This window comes from Hypomesus nipponensis, chromosome 13 (assembly GCF_054491055.1).
Source record: "Hypomesus nipponensis isolate SF chromosome 13, ASM5449105v1, whole genome shotgun sequence".
Taxonomy (NCBI): domain Eukaryota; kingdom Metazoa; phylum Chordata; class Actinopteri; order Osmeriformes; family Osmeridae; genus Hypomesus; species Hypomesus nipponensis.
This window is the reverse complement of record NC_140373.1, coordinates 875001-895000: the sequence shown is the minus strand read 5'-3', so window position 1 is coordinate 895000 and position 20000 is coordinate 875001. Positions and strand designations below refer to the sequence as shown.

The window sequence follows — 20000 nt, the reverse complement described above, 5'->3', positions numbered from 1 at the left end:
CACTATGGTAACCTACACGGTTTGGTTACTGACAGTAACTTGTATATCTGGTGTGAAGGAGGAGAGAGCCAGCGAGGGGAAGAGAGACACAGACAGAGAGTGAGTACCTTCATGAAGGCGGCCAGGTTGGGGTTGTAGTCGTACAGAGAGGCGATGATGTTGAACTTGATCTTCACCAGGATGCCCTCCCCCAGGGTGTGCTCATTAGAGATGGCAGCCAGAGCATGAAGCAGCTCGATCTGGGCCGCTCTGAGGAGGAGGACACGGAGGAGGGAGGCAGAAAGGAAAGAGGAGGAGGAGAGGTGTGGGGAAAGAGGGAGGAGGAGAGGGAGGTGTGGGGAAAGAGGGAGGAGGGAGAGTGAAAGAAGGTTGGAGAGAGAAATAGATTAAATGGTAGGGAGTGGAATTAAATACATACATTTCCTTAAAAAGTAATCCTAATAATTTGAGATGTTATTTAGTAGTGGCCATGATGGCCATGGTCGGAGCAGAGTGGGCCAGAGAGGACCAGGGGGGTCTCTGGCCCCAGTTGTACCTGTCTGTGCCCTTCTTGCCTCGGGCCTGCAGGATCTCGTTCAGCTTCTTCACCACCACGGTCGTGTTGATCTCTGTCCCCTTGGCAAACATCTTGGGCTTCTCCTGCAGGACACACAGAAAGCTGTCATTTAATGTGAGATTTGTTGTTAACATAGCTAGTTTGAGCTGGGAGAAAAGATTTCGGGATCAACAAGGTGAATAAGAGTGGACTTGAGGGAAGAGGATGACAAATTTGCAAAAGTATCAGAATTGGACGTGCTTATATGTGTATTTATTGCTATTTTATCATACATCTACCTGTATGCATCTTTGTAATGTCCTCACCTTGACCAGGGGAACTCCTCCCTTCACCTTCTCCCAGCCACCATCCCCCTCCTCTCCTCCCTCCTCCTCCGCCTCCTCCTCCAACCTCTTCTTGCGGTGCCTCTCCTTCCTGTCCTCCTTCTTCTTCTCACTGGTGTGGCGCTCTCCTTCCTGGGCCCTGCGGAGGACACACCGAGCATGCTCAGATGAGAGGACACACACAGAGCATGCTCAGATGAGAGGACACACCGAGCATGCTCAGATGAGAGGACACACACAGAGCATGCTCAGATGAGAGGACACACCGAGCATACTCAGATGAGAGGACACACCGAGCATGCTCAGATGAGAGGACACACCGAGCATGCTCAGATGAGAGGACACACACCGAGCATGCTCAGATGAGAGGACACACACCGAGCGTGCTCAGACAAAAGGAAATATGTCACAACCCGCTCATCCTTCACATGCGACACAGCAAGTCCCCGGGACTGGAGAAATACACCTGCTGAATGTCAACTTAATACACTCCATAGGGAGGAGGCATGTGAGGACTAACCCTAACTTCTTGAGGAAGACCACAGCCAAGGAGGCGCTCTTCTCGTCGTCATCCCCGCTCTCGCTGCCACTGTCCACCGCGTCTGAGCCCCAGTCCTCATCATCATCACTGCTGGACGACTCCTCGTCCTGGCCAGGGCAGACACACTTGTTACCATGACTACCTCACAACCAGGCGAGGTAGTCATGGTAACCTCAGGGAGGCCCGGTGCCATTACGTAACATTTGACTAATTTAGCAGTCACTTCCATTCCAAGGCAAAAAATACAGGAAAGAATCAAGAATCAGAAGAACTTTACAATGTCAATCTCAGCTATCAGGCACGGTGCAACAATAACAGGGTCTCATCTAGAGAGCGAGAGGGAGGGAGGGTGAGGAGACTAGGAGACAGCAGCTCACCCCAGACTTGGCTGACTTGAGAAACTTGCTGGCGTCGGGCAGGGCCTCCACTGGAGCCGGCTTCTTTTTCAGGAAGCTCTTGGCGTCCTCGCCGCCTTCGTCATCACTTCCTGACGACGACCCTGTGGACCGCACAGCAACGGAGGCAACATTATAACAATGTAATCGTTAAGTAGACACTTTGCGTGACTGGTGTGTAAGAGTGGGTTTATGGACGACATGGACAAACCTGATTCACCTGCTTCTTTCTCTTCTTCCTCATCAGCTGATTCTGTTGGGTTCTGAGAGAGAGAGAGAGAGAGAGAGAGAGAGAGAGAGAGAGGGAGGGACAGACAGAGAGAGAGAGAGACAGAGAGAAACAGACAGGGAGGATAGAGTGTTCAGTTCACCAGACCAGACAGCAGAGCCTCATCATAATGAGTTGTGACTGAAGTCTCACCTCCTTGTAGCTGGCGATCTCCGTCTCGTAGTCTCTGTTGTACTTGCGGATCTTCTGCCTCAGGGTGCTGAGAGCTTTGGCGTTGTTCTTGTTCATCTTCTTCTTGCCTTCTTTATCCTCCCAAAGCTGTGGAACACAAGACGAGTCGTTGTACATCGCAGTGTTACACATCTACACATCACCAAGCCCAGGCCACAATGACTAGGATTAGATTACTGATCTGATTCATTTAGCCTGGACGCTTTGATCCTGAGCAACTGCTTATAAAAAGTACAGCAGCAAATCGAGGGTGAAAAGATGCACAGTTCAAAGAGTTGTTGGTGGTTGGAGTGGAGTGTATTGTGGAGGGGTTAGCAGCAGGGAGCCTCACCTGATTCAGATAGTCTTCCAGGTCAGCCAGAAGACGGATGTAGAAGGGGGGAACCCCCTCCTTGTCCACTATAGTCTTGCTTTTGAGGAACGCTCGACACAGCTGCTCAAACTCCTCCAAACATTTGGCCATGTCTCTGATCTTCATGGCGTTGCGGATGGTCTTGATGAGGTTGGTCAGTTCTTCAAACCTGCAGGTGGATGATAAGCTGATGTGAAACCCAGCAGAACAGACTCAACACAAGCTGGACAGACGCTGTCGTGGTGCGGCAGCACTCTGGGGACTCTGACCTCTTGTCCTTGGCACTGCGGACCACCCTCTTGGTGTCCTCCTCATCGTCACTTAGCAACAGAGACCTGCGAGGAAGGAAGACACGGGAATGGGCATTCTGGGAAAGTGAGTACTCAGTGGTGATGGAGTTGACGTGTTGAGTGCAGAGGGGGTGGAGGTGCTTACTGCTTGGTTAAGGTAGTCCCTGTGGGTTTAGGTGTGATCTCGTCTGCTGACGAGGACTCCTCCGACTCACTGTCGGACCCAGTGGCGAAGAAACGAGACATTGTGGAAGTGTTCTCAACTCTTGGACAACGGGAAATTAGAACGTTAGTCTACACCTCTTAAGTATGGAACTTTAAAATAACTCCAGTGCCAATGTAAGAGTTACACATACCACAGCAAATATTTCTAAGGTTCATCGACATAAATGTGATAATAGTCCTCCAAACAAGGAATTCCATAGAATAATTAAACGGACCAGTTGAACATTCAGCTAAACGCGTTTCTGACTACCATGGTTTCCAATCCCGGATAGCTTGTTTAGTTATATTCCATTATAATATAGCTAGTGGGCTAGGGCTGGGTGTATCATTGACATACTTCATGCGGATCTAAAACAGGTTAGTTTACTATTCACGAGGGCATCTTTATCCTCGTTTCCATAAAAGACAGTCTGTCGGTTCCAGCAGCTGTGATACTGTTGATGGTCAGCTACTTGCAGCGATACAGAAAGAGCTAGCCTAGCTTCTAACTAGCAATAGCCAACATACAGATTGGCGATTATATTGGCGGGGTGAGTAGATACGTTATTGCTGTGGCTACCTTGTTTTTCGAGTAAATAATTCAGGCGGAATAACTACAGGGGAGAATTAAGTGGTTTATGATATTCACGTTCAGTCAAGTTAGCAGAAGGAAGGCTGTAGCCAACAACGTAATCCTGATCCTGATGGACGCCACGCTACGAAACATCTAGTAGCACCAGAAGCTAGCAGCTGTAGCTAGGCAGGCGAGGCCCTCGCGCCTGGCAGCATCGGCATTTTCTTATACAAGAAAATCTACCTTCATTCAACAGTCAAGTCTGACCGTGTCGATTAAAACTCACCTATGTCCTTGTGAAAATTGTCCTATAGTGTGTCTGTTCTATTTGGAAAGATGTAAAATCCAGTTTTGCGGTTTAGTGGACTGAAAGTCGCAACGTGCGAGGCAGTCTTTTTCGGCACTTGCGTCAGAAAGAACGAAATGTTGCCAACTATCGCGAGACAAATAATCAACCGTAGCTTCAGAAAAAGCCCTGAAACACCCACGAAGGACCCGCTGCATTTGATCTCCCCAACTGTAATTCTTATTTTAAATTCAGTTATTCCACATTTTTTTTAATTCGTTGTTTTCATATTGTATTGTTGACAAATATAGCTCTTATCGAGTCTAAAATGTTTGTCCTTTCCCCAGTCTTTGTTATATTTTTTGCAATACTTAGATCACTTGGTTGGCTGTATTTTGAGGGACAGGCTTGGCGTTCTTCAACACTTTGGTCTAGCAAACATGCAATGTGCGTTAGTATGACCTTGTTATCTTACTAGGAACGGGAACAAAAAATAAACCAGTTTACTTTACAAGCTTAACTTCCCATTAGGAAGCCTTTGTGGTTCCCTAAAATCCAACTGCAAACGAGAGCAAATGTTTTATATCGGCACCTTCGCCGTATTTGAACGTTGACCCAATCGTAGTAAACGTTTATACGTGAAAAAAACAAAATGACTAACGTTACTGGTTTATACTAAAAAGTATTTTATTTTTTTCACAATTAATGAATCATAAAAATCAACAGTAAGTCCTACAGAAAGACTGGTCAGAAAAAGAACATGTTTCAAAAAATACAGCTTGGTTTGTAATGTTTTCGTTCCTCTGCCGTCCATCGAAAGTAAACGTCAACATGCCACAGTCAGTTGAAGCTCGCGTGTTTGTACACCTTGTGTAGACAGTGTCAACACACTGCTGATACACTTCAGAGTTGAGACACTGGGAAATGAGACACAAAAATGCTCATTCAAGCGTAAATTCCCTCCTCCACATGAAAAAAATAGGTGTTTTGTAAAGTCGTCAAAATATTACATATGACGCTATATTGGTATAGCCATGCAGCTATCACTGTGCAGTGGTACAGCTACCCAGGTAAATAAACACATGAAGTTCAAAATGTAATCTTGCCTATGCTTGCCTCCATACTCCACCCACTCGCACACCCACCTCCAACTTTCACACAAAACATGAACCAAAACCGCTCTGGCTTCCTTCAGGTGCAGAGCTACAATTTCAACCCCAGCAGAGAGACAGTAGCTTGTTCAGGTTGCAGTTTTTGTGTAACAAGGAAACAAACAAACAAACAAAATGTCCCAAAGTTTCTCCTGAGCAGGTGCCAGTCTTATCTCTGGCCCCAGAGTCTTGCCTTTCAGAGGAACAAAGTCTGAAATAGAACCGGTCCCTAAATTATGGAAAAAGTATGAAGTGTTAGGTGAGCAAAAAGTCTTGGTGTAAAATAAAAACAAAGTTAAGACAGCAGGGAGGGGGAAAATACAAGTACTGCAAATAATAACAGTATGCATTCTCCTGTAGTCAATGTTGAGGGGTCCTTTCTAAAAGGTCATTGTGAGGTCACAGGAAGTAGTCAGCCACTGGCTTCTTAGAAGGAATGCCCCTGGTTTCCTGTGGCGCCGCTTCGAATATGATGTAATCCTTCTGCAGGTGCTCATCCAGTTCCAAAATGGCCGCCACATTGCCACACCTGGCAGGAAAGAAGCGAGTCATGAATGATAACGCAGGGAACACCATGTTAGCAGAAAGACAAGCAGATGCAGCAGGGTAAACACACGCGTGTCCCTGGCATGTTGCATCACCTGTAGCAGTAGTTGGGTGCAGACCACACGGTTAGCACAGTCTCGTTGAAGTGCCACTTGTAGCCCTCCATCACCAGCTGATGCGCCCGGCAGATCATGTCGATGTCGTTAGCGGCGTTGAACTGTGCCACCACGTCGCTCCCGAACAGGTACCCCGCCCCCCGGGGGCTTACACCCCACCCCGTGGTGTCTGGGGAACACAGCAGCACGGTGACTCCTCACAAACACAACAACCTCCAGAACACCTGACAGGACATGGAGGAACTGCATCATGCCATCCACTCCACCAGGAGGAGAAGCCAGCTTGTAGTAAAACTACGCTGCAAAAAAAAAAGTTCCAGAGACGTCTGCTTACCTTCAGGATCTGACCACAGCAGGTCACACATGGGCCCGTCATGAGGCACTTCCTGTTTCCTGTCGATGGTTCTAATCTGGTCCAGAGTCTGAATAGAGGGGGAGAGGCCTCCGTGCACACAGAATATCTACCCAGAATGCACCAGAGAAATAAACACGTCAACCAGCGAGCAAATACACCACACAAAAAACCCAAGTAGTAGAATATCTCCCCAAACAAATATACCACAAAAACACAATCATAACCCACTTGAATCTATCTCTGTCACACAAATAAAGCTCAAAGAAACATAATTCTCAGTACATTCCCCATAATGGCTACACAAATACTTGGATGTACTCGGCTCAGCTGAGAATCATCCAGGTCACCTCACCTTGCCGTCAATGATAGCGGAGAGGGAGAGGTAGTCGAAGATCTCGGTGCAGTACCGCCACACGGTGACCGAGCCGTACTTCCGCAGACACTCGTCGTAGAAGCCGTACACCTGGGTGATCTGACGAGACTCGTGGTTTCCCCGGATCAACGTGATGCGGTCAGGGTAGCGCACCTGCGGGGGGAGGAGGGGAGGGAAGAAGACAAAGACAGCAAGGGTTAGTTCATCCCAGAGTTCCAGCAGTTAGGAGAAACACAGGTCCACACATGGATAACCGTAAACATCCGTCTCTCTTACCTTGAGTGCGAGGAGCAGCAGGAAGGTTTCAACACTATAGAACCCTCTGTCCACAAAGTCTCCCATGAAGAGGTAGTTTGTCTCTGGAACGTCACCGCCGACCTACCGGTCACCGTGACAACACGGGTACACATGTAAGCAGCATGTAGCACGATCCAGAAATATACAGGACAAACTGCTCATGATGAGACAATATGACTTAATAACTTACTCTGAATAACTCCTTAAGGTCATAAAACTGTCCATGGATATCTCCACACACCTGGGGAAGCCAAGCAAGACAAATCACTACAATGGTGCTGCAGTAAAAGGGATGAACATGGGGCTGTGAACAGGTGCTTGACTTACTGTAACTGGGGAATCGACTCTCTGAACATTGCTCTCCTCCACCAGGATCTCTCTAAAAAACAGAGCCACAGTAATAAACGCATACGAAAATTAAACAATAGTTAAAAAGTTCAATCATGGCCAGTCAAACGTGTTGAAATGACTAGAAACCAGCAGGTTACATGGCTAATAAAGACCCACACAGCCTCACAGGATGAGGTGTTTGGAACAGAGCTGTGTGAGACCTCAGGTGGGTTTACCTGGCTCTGGCACACAGGGCTTTGACTTCGTTCTCCTTGATGAGCTCACATCTTCTCAGCTGTTCTATCTGTCTGTCCAGATCGCTGATGTCGCCCATGGTGACGGACTACGCTGCCACCGTTCGCGTCACCACGGGTGCCGCACTGATACACAAACACAACAGGTTCACTGTGTCACTACTGTCTCTCCAACATGTCCCCACACTCTCTCTCTCCCTCTCCCTCTCTCTCCTGGAGGATTAGATGCCAGGGCACCAGATGTCTACAGCTGCATTCTGGGCAGAGATGACCTAATGGCTGGGATTAAAAGACGTAACTACTTTCTTAACAGCCTCTAATACACAACGGAAGGAACAGAGACAGTACAAGCCATGCCGCTGACGCATGTTATTGTGATGCGGCCAACCCGAGAAACTGTTAACATAAAAACACAGCACCATCCATCAATAACATGGCTGTTGACTGTGTAGGGTTTTGTCACAAAGCAGGTGTTGACAGGATGTTGTGCCAAGGCTGATTTTACACTACTCCGTGGCTAAAGCTAGCCTGCGAATAAGTTAGCGAGCTGGCAAGATCCTAGGAGAGGTTAGCTAGGTGGCTTGGCCAGCAACAACATATAGGTAGGTAGCTACAAAATAAAGGATGGCAAATGTAGTATAGGTAGCTACCATGGCTAGCTAACGTATAGGTAGCTAGCCAACTGTGAATACGCAGTAAAGTCAGCTACACAGTAGCTTACGGTACGGTAACTAATGTTGGTGCCACTGGTTAGCGGTAGCTAACAGTGTAGTGTACGGCCGGGCTACAGCCTTAACCGACACTTCGCATATGGCTAGGCTAGCTAGTTAGCTGGGCGTGGAAAAGTTTACTTTTCTTTGTGATAGCCAGCAAGCTAGCATACTAGTTAGCCGGTCAGTCAACGACGATATACATTCATCTATCACTCATCATCATGGCTAGTTCTAACATTAAAGTGACGCCAATCTTACCTGCTGTATAGAAAATAATCAGCAGCAACACTAGCAAGCCCGTTTGCGTTTTCTTCTTCGACAACACCGTGTGCGACGGCCCTCTGCCAGCCGGTGTTAGCCGGTGTGTGCGTGCGTGTGTCCGCGCGCGCGAGCAACTATGAGCCTCCCCGTAAATGACGTAACTGCTTGTAGTCTTTTGTCAGGTAGTAAAAAAAGAAAATCCTGTAAATTCATGAGGCGTACATTTACTTTTAGAAGTACAGTGAAATATCTAGATGTTAGCTTGGTTGGCCTACACAAACAAAAAAAGTGTGCTTCACTAATTTGGCATAAGTAACCGGTTGAAATACAGCAAACTTTATTAACATCTCAAAGAGGTTCATTATTTCTTTAACACTGAATAGAAAAATACAGACATCAACTTGTAAAATTGATTCTTATTTCATAGCAGACATGACAGGCACATACGACATAAAATATAGGCTACTGTAATTGCTTGTTTAAATTATTTTTCAACATAAAGCCATTTTACATAAGCCAGTAAGCGAAAATTCAGAATCAGTCTTGTGTCTTCTTGAGTTTATTCTTAAGCTCTGACATCATAAGTGGATTCCCAAATCTGGAGGAAAATAAACAATGATAACTTATTTATTTTAAGATATCTCTTAACACCTCTACACTGAACTTTTGAAATAATCTCATAAAAAGAATAAAAACATATACAGTATATAAAAACACTCTAACCCTGTAAAATGCTTAACATTTACCCCAGGTGTCGAGGTGGTGTCCACTTAGGCTTAGCTTCTTCCTGCTTGAGAGATTCTCCTCCTTCTGGTTCTGCCTTGCTCTGTTGGAGAGACAAGTGTTTTCAAATGTTCTTGTGATTTAAGTTTAAGAAGGCAAATTATGAACCCTTTTGCTGAACTGAACTAATGTTATTGTGCCTGGTACCAGGCATGGGGTTACTTGCACCGTGGTTCTAAAGACGGACCCTTCCAGTGTTGGAAACTAAGCACTTCTGATCCTTGATTTTTTTTTGCTGCACTTCCTAAATGCATTATGTTTTGTTTTTTATGTTACATATGTTTTTTTGCAATATATTTGTATGTTGCTTTTGATAAAAGTGTTTGCGCAAACAAATCAAATGTAATGTAACAGTTGATGAAAAGGCTGTTCTGAGAGCAGGCTGTGAGGAGGTTCTACCTGTGCGGTGTTCTCTGAGTCGTGGTCGCCCTTCACTCCCACCAGGGTCCTCCTCAGTACAGGAGGTCCCACACCAAACCCTGGAACAGAAGACCAACGTAAACTCATTCAAAAGATCATCATCCTCATCTTCATCTTCATCATCCTCATCAGTAATGTGTCCCTATGTAGGACCGTGTGTCCACCTTTTCCAAATGAGAATAAAACATTTTAAATAATAAATTACCCAAGTTACATTCACAGTGACAGTAAACATTTCTCTCACTGTCAAAAACATGTCATCTTTATTACATTCACATTTTACCATGTTATTTATTAGGCAGATGCTTTTATCCAAAGTGAAGTACAAATAGTGCATGGTTTCATGTTCTTCAATCTCTCTGTAGTTGTTTGAAAGCAGAAGTATGATGATATTTCACTTACCAGGAAGTTTGATCCCAATTCCCCCCAGTCCCATCGGTAGCCCTCTGACGGGTGCACGTGGGGAGGGTTTGGGAGCCAGGGACGGGGCCAGGGAGGGGGCCAGGGTGGGGGCCAGGGAGGGCTTGAGGAGGAGGGTGCGGGGGTCTTTGGGAGGACGGACATGGCGGTTCTTGATGCCTATTTTAGACTTCTGAGCAGTGAAATCCAAAATTGAGGCATCCAACTGCACGCAAATAGATACACAGAAAAAAAGACATAAAAGGAAAAGAAGAGACATTCAATTAGTCTTTTCACGTTTAGAAAGTGCCATCAAAGTAATCTACAAAATATTTTATGATCACTATGCTAAACATTTCTGGAACGTATTTTTGACCGAAGTGCGAATGATTACCTGAAGTTGTAGATCTTGATATGTACAGATACTTCCTGATAGAGGACTGAGTCTTGCTTTACCTTCGACCTCTGAGAAGTCCTCTACTCCAGGGATGCCCTGCTCTGGTTCTGCCCCTACGTCATCTCTCTCCTTCACACTGTCCTGTGTTCCTGGTGCTGACCTCACTTCACCCTCCACTCTATTAATGACAACACTCTCCTTTATCTTCTCTGGAGAACAGTCTTCAGTCTCAGCTGACTTACTCACACACACTGCCTTTATCTCTGGGAATAATCCCGCCTTTAGCTCTCTAACAACTTCTGAATCTCTTGTTTTGGTTTTTGTTGATAATTTGGCCTCCTTGGTTTCTGCCCTCACATCCAGTTTTCCAGTCTCAAACGGCTCCTCCAATAATCCACCTCCTGTTGTTGGGGCCCCCAGGGATTCATCTGCTGAGTCAGTCTCCATCTCGTCGGATAATCCAGCCGTTGTATCGGTAGGATCATCTGCTAATCCAGAGTCGATCAGGCTCTGAAGCAGATCTTCTGAGGACTCCAGTGATCCAGTCTCTGCTGATGCATCCCTGGCTTCATCCTCCTCAACTGGTCCAGCTGTCACTGGTTTCAGATGTTCCTCAGAGACACCAGCCAAGGCTTTGGTCTCTGATTGTTCTGATAAAAGCGTGTTCATGTCCCTCCTGGATCCGACCTCCGTCTCCACGGTGACCTTGGTCTCCCAGGTGACCTCCATCTCCTCTCCAGCCTTGTAGTTTCCCGTCACCAAGGCTAGGTCGGCATCCTCGTTCTCCTGGAACCTTCTCTCAGCCGGCACAACACCAGCTGGTTCAGTGTCTGTGTCCTTTGGTTTCCAGGAAGATCCGTCGTTGAATTCAGGTAATGCGTTCTCTAACTCCTGTTCTACAGCCTCGGACCTCCAACCTGCCGTCTCTGCCTCTGCCTCCGTCTCATCCAACGCCCCTCGCTCCCACTCCCTGTTCCCCTCATCCAGAGATCTCACTGGTTCTCCCTCCTCCATCTCCTCTGGCACGAGTAAAGAGGCCATCTCTTCTTGTAATCTAAACTCGGTTTCTATTAAATCATGGAATACTCCAGCCTCCATCCCGCTCTGTTTAGGTTCATCCTCAGACGGTTTATCTGACAGTCCATCATCTTCCTCCTCCGTCTTCCCTGCTTCCTCCTGCTCAGAGCCCAATGTTCCCTCTGTCTCTGCCTTTGCCTCCGGTCTCTCTACCTCCACTTCCAGTCTCTCTGCTTCTGCATCCCCCTCCGGTCTCCCTGCTTCTGTCTCCACCTGTGGTCTCTCTGCCTCTGTCTCAACCTTTGGTGTCACTGCCTCTGCCTCCACCCTCTCTGCCTCTGTCTCCATCTCCGGTCTCACTGCCTCTGTCTCCACCTCCAGTCTCACTGCCTCCACCTCCGGTGTCTCTGCCTCCAGTCTTTCTGCGTCTGTTTCCACTTCCGGTCTCTCTGCCTCTGTCTCTGCTCCTACATTGCTGCTCCTCCCAGCTGTCCGTCTGATGGTTCCAGCTAGGTCTTTCTCCAGGACTTCTGCTTCCATAGACTCTTTTGGTAAACTAGTCTCAGTCATCCACTGTAATTCAAATGTAATCTCTGAGGATTTGTCCACAGCCTGTTCCCTTTCTGACGAGGCGGTCTCACCCAACACTGATGTCCACAGATCGATAGCTAATCCGTCCTCCTCCTGCACCGTTTCTTTTCCCTCTCCTTGCTTTGATACCTCACCCTCTGCGCGTGTCTCCTCTTCTGAAAGTTCTATGGCTAAATCTTTGAGCGCATGAATCTCTGTTTTGTTCATTGGAACATCTGATTTGTCTGTGTCCTGGAGTGGTGTGGGTTCTGAGAGGCTCAGTGTTTCAGACCTCTCCTCCATGGTCACACTCAGCCTCCTGTCCTCATGTGACGCCTCAGCACAGTCTGGGTCTTCTTCCTCGTTCCATTCCTCCCTGGCCGCTGGACAGAGGGCTGCACAGCCACCTTCTGCAGCAACTCCTGTACCCTCTGCCTCCTCGCTGTAAGAACCTAGGGTTACTTCTCGTAACTGGGCGGTCCCTCTTTCGTCATCATTCCCAAATTCCAGGATCTTTTGTGTCGTATCCTCATCCAGCTCTCGACCATTGTTGTATTCAGGAAGTTCCTCTCCATTTTTTTCACAGCCTGCTCTCCCTGCCTCCAGGAACACCCAAGACCCCCGACTTCTCCCTGGGGAAATATCTCTGAGTGCTCTGATTTCCACTCCATTGTTTTCCATGACTTTGTCCACAGCGGTTGAGGTAACAACACCTCCAATGCTGCCACCGACCAGCTCTCCTTCTGGCACTTTACCTCCCTCTATTATCATTTGATCCATGTCAAAAAAATGTGGCTGGTCGCAGAAAGTGTTTGGTGCAGGGATTTCATCGCCACACACCTCCTCTCTCTCCTCCTCTCTCTCCTCTTCTCCCTCCTCTTCTCCCTCCTCCTCTCTCTCCTCTTCTCCCTCCTCCTCTCTCTCCTCTTCTCCCTCCTCCTCTCTCAGAGTCCTTCTGACACCAGCTGATCCTATCGAGTCCATCTCTCTGCCCTCCAACTCAGTGGTTCCTCGTGCCTCCTGCCATGTTATCTTGGGGGCCGTGTCCTCGCCTGTGACTCTCGCTGTCTGGAGGCTCTCTCTGCTGTCTCCTCTCTCAGTCCTCTCTTCCATCATCTGTTGTCTTGTCACAACGGTTGTCTCATCCTTTGACACAGAGTGTCTATTGTCACTGGCCTTTTGCACCGCGTCATCTAACCTCATCTCCGCGGCAACGAGGCCTGTCTCCAGTTCTTGTTTTTCATTGGACAAGTCTTGGAGGACCGGTGGGGGTTTGCGACAGCCGTCAGTGTCGTCATGTTCATCATTTTGTTCAGAGGCATCGGACAGTTCTTCCTCACCGCTCGGTACGTCTTCTTCACCCATCTTCCTCGCTGCCTCGTCAGCTAGATCTGCCTCGTCACCAAGATCTGCCTCGTCACCTAGATCTGCCTCGTCACCAAGATCTGCCTCTTCACCTAGATCTGCCTCGTCACCAAGATCTGCCTCTTCACCTAGATCTGCCTCGTCACCAAGATCTGCCTCGTCACCTAGATAGTCATGTAATGCTGGGCAGTCTCTGAGCGCAGGCTCTCCCTCTCTGAGCGCAGGCTCTCCCTCTCTGAGCGCAGGCTCTCCCTCTCTGAGCGCAGGCTCTCCCTCTCTGAGCGCAGGCTCTCCCTCTCTGAGCGCAGGCTCTCTCTCTCTGAGCGCAGGCTCTCCCTCTCTGAGCGCAGGCTCTCTCTCTCTGAGCGCAGGCTCTCCCTCTCTGAGCGCAGGCTCTCTCTCTCTGAGCGCAGGCTCTCCCTCTCTGAGCGCAGGCTCTCTCTCTCTGAGCGCAGGCTCTCCCTCTCTGAGCGCAGGCTCTCCCTCTCTGAGCGCAGGCTCTCCCTCTCTGAGCGCAGGCTCTCCCTCTCTGAGCGCAGGCTCTCCCTCTCTGAGCGCAGGCTCTCTCTCTCTGAGCGCAGGCTCTCCCTCTCTGAGCGCAGGCTCTCCCTCTCTGAGCGCAGGCTCTCTCTCTCTGAGCGCAGGCTCTCCCTCTCTGAGCGCAGGCTCTCCCTCTCTGAGCGCAGGCTCTCTCTCTCTGAGCGCAGGCTCTCTCTCTCTGAGCGCAGGCTCTCCCTCTCTGAGCGCAGGCTCTCTCTCTCTGAGCGCAGGCTCTCTCTCTCTGAGCGCAGGCTCTCTCTCTCTGAGCGCAGGCTCTCTCTCTCTGAGCGCAGGCTCTCCCTCTCTGAGCGCAGGCTCTCTCTCTCTGAGCGCAGGCTCTCTCTCTCTGAGCGCAGGCTCTCTCTCTCTGAGCGCAGGCTCTCTCTCTCTGAGCGCAGGCTCCCCATCCGCTCTCTCTGCGCGTCCGGAGTCTCCATCAGTGGTTCCCACGACGACTGGCTCCGGTCTGAGCAGCCTCTCCACAGCTTCCGTTATGTAGTTCTGAGCGTACATGAGCGTGGGTGTTTGTTTGGGTGTGTGACAGGGAGGGAGGGAGGGAGGGAGGGAGGGAGGGAGGGAGGGAGGGAGGGAGGGAGGGAGGGAGGGAGGGAGGGAGGGAGGGAGGGAGGGAGGGAGGGAGGGAGGGAGGGAGGGAGGGAGGGAGATAGAAAGGAAGAGAGCTATTTATTGGCCTGCCAAATGTTTAATGCCAAATTATTATACTTAATGTTTTTCACAAATCCCCACTCACATTAATCCATTATTTCAGTTTGCACCTCATACTTACCCAAACACTCCATAGAGTCCTGGCAAACGGACCTGGGAGAGAATCCATCTGTTGACTTCAAATACAAATTTTCACCAGTGATGAAAATCAGGTAGCAACTATCTAAACTGTGTTCTTAAGGAACTGTGCGTGACGACAAATCCGAACCGTCAGAAAAGCGATAAATGTAATAGGCTACCAGCCGTTAACGTATTTAAAACCGGAGTGACTACGCAAAGACTCGCAGAGCATTTCAATAATGCGATCATTTAGACATGTTGATTCCGAAATTTCAACTCACCACTCCTCCACACAGTTCCTGATAATGAAACGTCCGGTAAATTGAGGAAGGTGTGACACGCAAGCCAACAGGCATCGCGGTGTTACGCACTTAAATGTTTGAAGACCTTAACGTAGAACGGTAACGTTTTTTATTGAACAATTACCATGCATAAAAAATCATATTCAAATATATAACAAGGTGGCGTTACAATTCTTTCTCTGAACAACGCTTATCTCACAAGTTCAAGCTACAGCTTACAAAAGTTTATGAATATGCTTCGCAGAAAGTTACTAATGTCTCTCTGGCTTGATTGATTGATCCATGCATTTCCTTTATCGTCATTACAGATCTCGGTACAGAATAGAGATCAGGTCTGAAGAATGAGACGTGTGAAAATGTTTGCTCACGCTGTGGTCAAAGTGACAAGCTGTACATCAGTTTCCATTGGTTTAAGCCCACACATTGGCTCTCCAAAGCCGTTTGGTGACTTTTCAAGCATCACATTCAGTCTTCCAATTAATGATCTCACACACGGTACAAACCAGTTAAAAACATGAAATCGTTTTAATGTGTAAATACACATTTACACTGAGTGCGCAATTCTGACCCAGACATCACAATCCAACAACATAAGTCGATCACTGTAGCACACCTTGAGCAAAAATATTAAAAGCTAAATTATTTGTTGTATACAATCCTATTACAGTACAATAAGAGATTAAGAATATATATGTTTATATAAAGAAATAAATAATAAATGTTAGTAGTAAATCTACCTGAGCACAAAAAGGAAAAGAGCCCAAGGAAATAAAAAATAAATCAGCAAGTGCCGGTTAGAGACGTTATAGAGGTCTAACAAGGTGACGGTTGTAAGGGGTGATCATTGTCTGGGGTGGTTCAACACGACGTCGAAACTTCTGTGGTAGGTTCTGCAATAGAAATAGGGGTCAGGTTAGTCAGAAACTCAACCACTGACATGTGACTCATGACACTTCCTGTGTTGTTGGGTCTTTACACAGACTTATCTTCTCTGTATTATTGTGTTCTATAAGTGGGGTATTTTGTACAGACTAAACAGGTTTAGAGCCCTGGTCAAAGGTCGGATGTTTGGATATTGTTTAGATTTTGTTTTTGGAGTAGCTGTGTGATCCCACCTGTCCATGTCCGATGCACAGCCAGGGCCAAGGCAGGATGTGTGATCTCCACGCTCACTCTGAGAGGCTCTCTCTCCTCCCCTCTGGGCCCCCTCGACAGGTACACCCTGTTGATGTGCAAGGCCTCTGTCCCTCCCTCCACCTCCGCCTGCACCACCTTCTCTCTTTCCATGTTGTTGTTGTCTGCGTCCGGCTTCTCGTCGATAAACTCGATGCCCTCAGCGTCTGGGTCTGAGACTGCTGCCTGGGTCTCTAGGTGGAGAACACGCGTTTGGGTTCATATGAAACATGTGTCTGAAGAACATTTCCCTTTAGAATGTTTTTTTTTTCAACCTTTTCTCACACACACACACAATGAAAGTAGAACAGTGAAGCCAGAGTAGATTAAAGCAGATCAGAGTACAATAGAGTAGAGTATAGTAGAGTCCTCATCAAGTACTCATCAATGATCCCAACATCTTCAAAAATATTTTTTCAACCTTTAGAAACTCAGAGAGATCAGCCTTACTCAGAGCGTGTCCATTCATCAGTCTGTCTGCAACGCGCTGCCCCTTGCTGGCTCTCTCCAGGCAGCACACGCTCCTCAGCTCCCTCTCACCATCCTCCCCCTTTCCCTCTGTCTCCGTGGAGACCAGAGGTGAGAGGGTGGCGCCCCCTGCTGCCCAGAACAGGGTGGGGCTGGGGCGGCCCCCCGACAGCACCAGGGAGAACACGCCCACGCCCTCGCTGGTCCAAGAGATGGAGAGGGAAGGAGGGATGGAGGGGGCAGCTGAGGGGGGAGGAAGAGAGAGGCAGGAGTTAATGCAGTGGTGTAGGTTTCATTATAAACTACAATTCTTGTATTAAGAAAACAATACTAAAACTGAGCACACATGACCGACTCCTGCGGCGGTTTGAAACAGAGGGTTTGACAAGGTACCGATGGGAGCGTTTCTCCAGCATCTCTCAATGGGCTCGTCCAGGGAACAGTGCTCCACTCTGCATATCACCCCTTCCCCTCCTCCTCCTCCTCGTCTCCCCTCTCTCCTCAGGGTGGCAGAGGCCCGGTAGACGTCGGGGTGGGTGAGGACCGGCCCCCACAGCTCTCCTCCCTCCTCCAGCTCCTCCTCGCGGTCATCCTCCTCTCCTTCCCCCAGCCTCAGCCAGGTCACGCTGATGTCGGCAGGGTAAAAGCCTGTGATGTCACAGCCCAGGAGGGTCAGAGGTCGCTCTGGGGACGAGGAGGCGGAGCTAACAATCTCTGACACTTTGGGCCTCTTGATGAACCCTGTCAGGAGAAAGGAGGATTTCTGTCTGTTTGCATATAATACCATAATAATAAAAAAAGATGAGACAAACAGTGTTAATGTCTCACTCTCCTCACCAATCCTGACTCTCTGTCTTTCACCTCCTCTCAGGTCTATCTCCCCTAACCTCCCCTCTCCCTCCTTCCCCTCCCTCACTCCCCTCCTTACCTTCCCCCTGCCCCCTCCCTCCCCTCCCCCTTCCTCACCTCTGGTCTCGCGGGTGACAGGCTGCTTGAGGGCGGTGTGGTGGATGCTCACCCACACCTTGGTGCCCCCGCTCTCCAGCTCTCCCCTGGGCAGCCTGCAGCAGCTTGAGGCTGAGAAGAAGCCCAGGGCGTTGGGCCTGGGGGCGGAGCCAGCCTGGGAGGCCACGGGGCTCAGCTCCCCCCCCTGACAGAACCAGCGGAAGGTGATGATGTCGGGGTGGAAGTGGGAGGCCTGGACCGTCAGGGTCACCACGCCTGGGGACACACAGGGAGATCAGGGACATACAGGGAGATCAGGGACATACAGGGAGATCAGGGACACACAGGGAGATCAGGGACACACAGGGAGATCAGGGACATACAGAGAGATCAGGGACACACAGGGAGATCAGGGACATACAGAGAGATCAGGGACACACAGGGAGATCAGGGACATACAGAGAGATCAGGGACACACAGGGAGATCAGGGACACAGAGAGATCAGCGAGATCAGAGACACACAGAGAGATCAGGGACACACAGAGAGATTGGGGACACACAGAGAGATCAGGGACACACAGAGAGATCAGGGACACACAGAGAGATCAGGGACACACAGAGAGATCAGGGACACAGAGAGATCAGAGAGATCAGGGACACACAGAGAGATCAGGGACATACAGAGTGATCAGGGACACACAGAGAGATCAGCGAGATCAGGGACACACAGAGTGATCAGGGACACACAGAGTGATCAGGGACATACAGAGAGATCAGGGACATACAGAGAGATCAGGGACACACAGAGAGATCAGGGAGATCAGGGACATACAGAGAGATCAGGGACATACAGAGAGATCAGAGAGATCAGGGACACACAGAGAGATCAGAGAGATCAGGGACACAGAGAGATCAGAGAGATCAGGGACACACAGAGAGATCAGGGACACAGAGAGATCAGAGAGATCAGGGACACACAGAGAGATCAGGGACACACAGAGAGATCAGGGAGATCAGGGACATACAGAGAGATCAGGGACATACAGAGAGATCAGGGACACACAGAGAGATCAGGGACACACAGAGAGATCAGAGAGATCAGGGACACACAGAGAGATCAGGGACACACAGAGAGATCAGGGAGATACAGAGAGATCAGGGACACACAGAGAGATCAGGGACACACAGAGAGATCAGGGACATACAGAGAGATCAGGGACACACAGAGAGATCAGGGACATACAGAAGGATCAGGGACATACAGAGAGATCAGAGAGATCAGGGACACACAGAGAGATCAGGGACATTCATGTGTTACGGCCACTGCAGTTCCCAGGTTCCTGTCTCTTTGCGCCCTCTGCTGGTCTCCCACCTGCCTCACCTGTCTCTCCTGCCTCACCTGTATCCTTCCTGCCTCACCTGAGTCATCTCCTGCCTCAGTCAGCTGGATCTCAGACACCTCTGGAGGGGCTGGAGATGACAGGACACGGAACACTGTTACCACGGTTACGACTCAAACCAATCAGAACACGCACACACCTCAGCTCGGTGGTTAGAGCATGTGACTGCGGAATAAAAGGTTGAAGGGTCAAAATCCCCCTCCCCAAAATATCTGCAGCATAAACACATTTTGCAACAAACGTCACAGAAAGGATACCGCCTCACCTAAGATAGTAAACTTCTCTGACACCCTCTCAGCCACCACCTTGTCCTTGCCGATGTAGGACACCCGGCACCGGAACACCGCCCCCTTGTGGACGGAGATCTGAGGCATGAAGGAGAGAGAGGAGAGCAGCTGCTGGGAGGAGCCGCTGGTTGAGACGAGAGGACGAGGGGAGTGCAGCTTGTAGTACCCCTGCTCACCAACGGGAGGCAGCAGAGGGCCCTTCTCTGACACTGGGGAGAGCAGAGTGAGACCATAGGGGAGACGGATGGGGGTTAGCGGGTTACGGAGGCAGTTAGAGTTGGCTTTGGACGATGAGGAGGCTTTGATGTTGTTAAGAAGATTACGACACACACACAGAGATAAATCAGTTAAGATACGGACGCAAACAAGCGAGAGACAGTTTAACTTCACAATTCCTCCAATTTGATTGGACATTACTGTTGAGCATATCTCTTAATACACAGGCTGTCAGGGAAACTTCCATTAGGAAAAGGAGTGGAAAAGGGGGGGGGAATGTGGGTGTGGAGGGGGGGGGGGATGTGGGAGTGGAGGGGGGGGGGTTTGGCCTGCTACCTCGGAGGGAGGTGTCAGAGATGGGCGTGTCGTTGAGGAACCAGGCGGTCTGGACGCGGTCCACCATCCGCCCTTCGATGCTCACGGTGACACGACCCTTCTGACCCACGATGACCCGGGGAGGGAGGATGATCCCTGACACAGTCAGAGATTTCAGCTTCTCTGGAAGAGGGAGGGAGGGAGATAAAGAAAGCGATGCCAAACTTACAAGATGTTCT

The 20000-nt window shown here is 49.1% G+C and overlaps 4 protein-coding genes across 7 annotated transcripts in view; all 4 read right to left on the bottom strand.

Annotated features, from left to right (window-relative positions):
- Positions 1 to 4141, bottom strand: part of eif3c (eukaryotic translation initiation factor 3, subunit C) — a 12276-nt gene extending 8135 nt beyond the window's left edge. For 2 of the 3 annotated variants that reach the window (XM_084670471.1, XM_084670472.1), the window contains exons 1-11: positions 3982 to 4140; positions 3063 to 3182; positions 2897 to 2962; positions 2607 to 2796; positions 2237 to 2362; positions 2027 to 2078; positions 1798 to 1919; positions 1400 to 1527; positions 862 to 1018; positions 536 to 639; positions 108 to 249 (exon numbers count right to left, since the gene is read on the bottom strand). In XM_084670471.1, coding sequence (XP_084526597.1) covers positions 108 to 249; positions 536 to 639; positions 862 to 1018; positions 1400 to 1527; positions 1798 to 1919; positions 2027 to 2078; positions 2237 to 2362; positions 2607 to 2796; positions 2897 to 2962; positions 3063 to 3163 — 1188 coding nt within the window. In that variant the 5' untranslated portion in view covers positions 3164 to 3182; positions 3982 to 4140. Of the gene's footprint in view, positions 1 to 107; positions 250 to 535; positions 640 to 861; positions 1019 to 1399; positions 1528 to 1797; positions 1920 to 2026; positions 2079 to 2236; positions 2363 to 2606; positions 2797 to 2896; positions 2963 to 3062; positions 3183 to 3981 lie in introns of all 3 variants that reach the window. The other variant, XM_084670473.1, reaches the window with a different exon arrangement.
- Positions 4142 to 4643: 502 nt separating this feature from the next.
- ppp4cb (protein phosphatase 4, catalytic subunit b) lies at positions 4644 to 8534 on the bottom strand. Of its 2 annotated transcripts, none has more exons than XM_084670487.1 (9): positions 8375 to 8534; positions 7386 to 7529; positions 7147 to 7198; positions 7010 to 7060; positions 6799 to 6900; positions 6502 to 6675; positions 6129 to 6255; positions 5774 to 5963; positions 4644 to 5661 (listed from the first exon to the last, which is right to left on the bottom strand). In XM_084670487.1, exons 2-9 carry the CDS (start codon positions 7481 to 7483, stop codon positions 5532 to 5534), a joined length of 924 nt encoding a protein of 307 aa, XP_084526613.1. In that variant the 5' UTR covers positions 7484 to 7529; positions 8375 to 8534; the 3' UTR covers positions 4644 to 5531. The 2 variants fall into 2 exon arrangements, 1 of the variants encoding a protein (XP_084526613.1); XR_014729548.1 differs by having other exon boundaries at positions 5524 to 5661; positions 5774 to 6018.
- A 145-nt stretch (positions 8535 to 8679) lies between these two features.
- LOC146259335 (uncharacterized) lies at positions 8680 to 12857 on the bottom strand. The gene is made up of 5 exons (XM_084670470.1): positions 10734 to 12857; positions 9983 to 10205; positions 9560 to 9639; positions 9124 to 9203; positions 8680 to 8975 (listed from the first exon to the last, which is right to left on the bottom strand). Exons 1-5 carry the CDS (start codon positions 12741 to 12743, stop codon positions 8915 to 8917), a joined length of 2454 nt encoding a protein of 817 aa, XP_084526596.1. The 5' UTR covers positions 12744 to 12857; the 3' UTR covers positions 8680 to 8914.
- Positions 12858 to 15483: 2626 nt separating this feature from the next.
- The window catches only part of LOC146259334 (uncharacterized), an 8670-nt gene continuing 4153 nt past the window's right edge, over positions 15484 to 20000 (bottom strand). The window contains 8 exon segments of the mRNA XM_084670496.1: positions 15484 to 15846; positions 16072 to 16323; positions 16580 to 16840; positions 16991 to 17338; positions 17564 to 17818; positions 18963 to 19013; positions 19209 to 19439; positions 19783 to 19944. Of these exon segments, the coding sequence (XP_084526622.1) occupies positions 15815 to 15846; positions 16072 to 16323; positions 16580 to 16840; positions 16991 to 17338; positions 17564 to 17818; positions 18963 to 19013; positions 19209 to 19439; positions 19783 to 19944 (1592 nt within the window). The 3' untranslated portion in view covers positions 15484 to 15814.

What these genes read in the sequence shown, in the direction of transcription:
- ppp4cb (XM_084670487.1), bottom strand. Translation starts at nt 7,483, where the DNA reads ATGGGCGACATCAGCGATCTGGACAGACAGATAGAACAGCTGAGAAGA. An exon ending in CCGCTATCATTGACGGCAAG is followed by an intron (nt 6,256 to 6,501) that starts GTGAGGTGACCT and finishes CATTCTGGGTAG; the next exon opens with ATATTCTGTGTGCACGGAGG. An exon ending in GCTGTGGTCAGATCCTGAAG is followed by an intron (nt 5,964 to 6,128) that starts GTAAGCAGACGT and finishes TGTGTTCCCCAG; the next exon opens with ACACCACGGGGTGGGGTGTA.
- LOC146259335 (XM_084670470.1), bottom strand. Translation starts at nt 12,743, where the DNA reads ATGGATCAAATGATAATAGAGGGAGGTAAAGTGCCAGAAGGAGAGCTG. An exon ending in TTGAGACTGGAAAACTGGAT is followed by an intron (nt 10,206 to 10,733) that starts GTGAGGGCAGAA and finishes ATTTGCGTGCAG; the next exon opens with TTGGATGCCTCAATTTTGGA. An exon ending in AATTGGGATCAAACTTCCTG is followed by an intron (nt 9,640 to 9,982) that starts GTAAGTGAAATA and finishes CTTCTGTTCCAG; the next exon opens with GGTTTGGTGTGGGACCTCCT.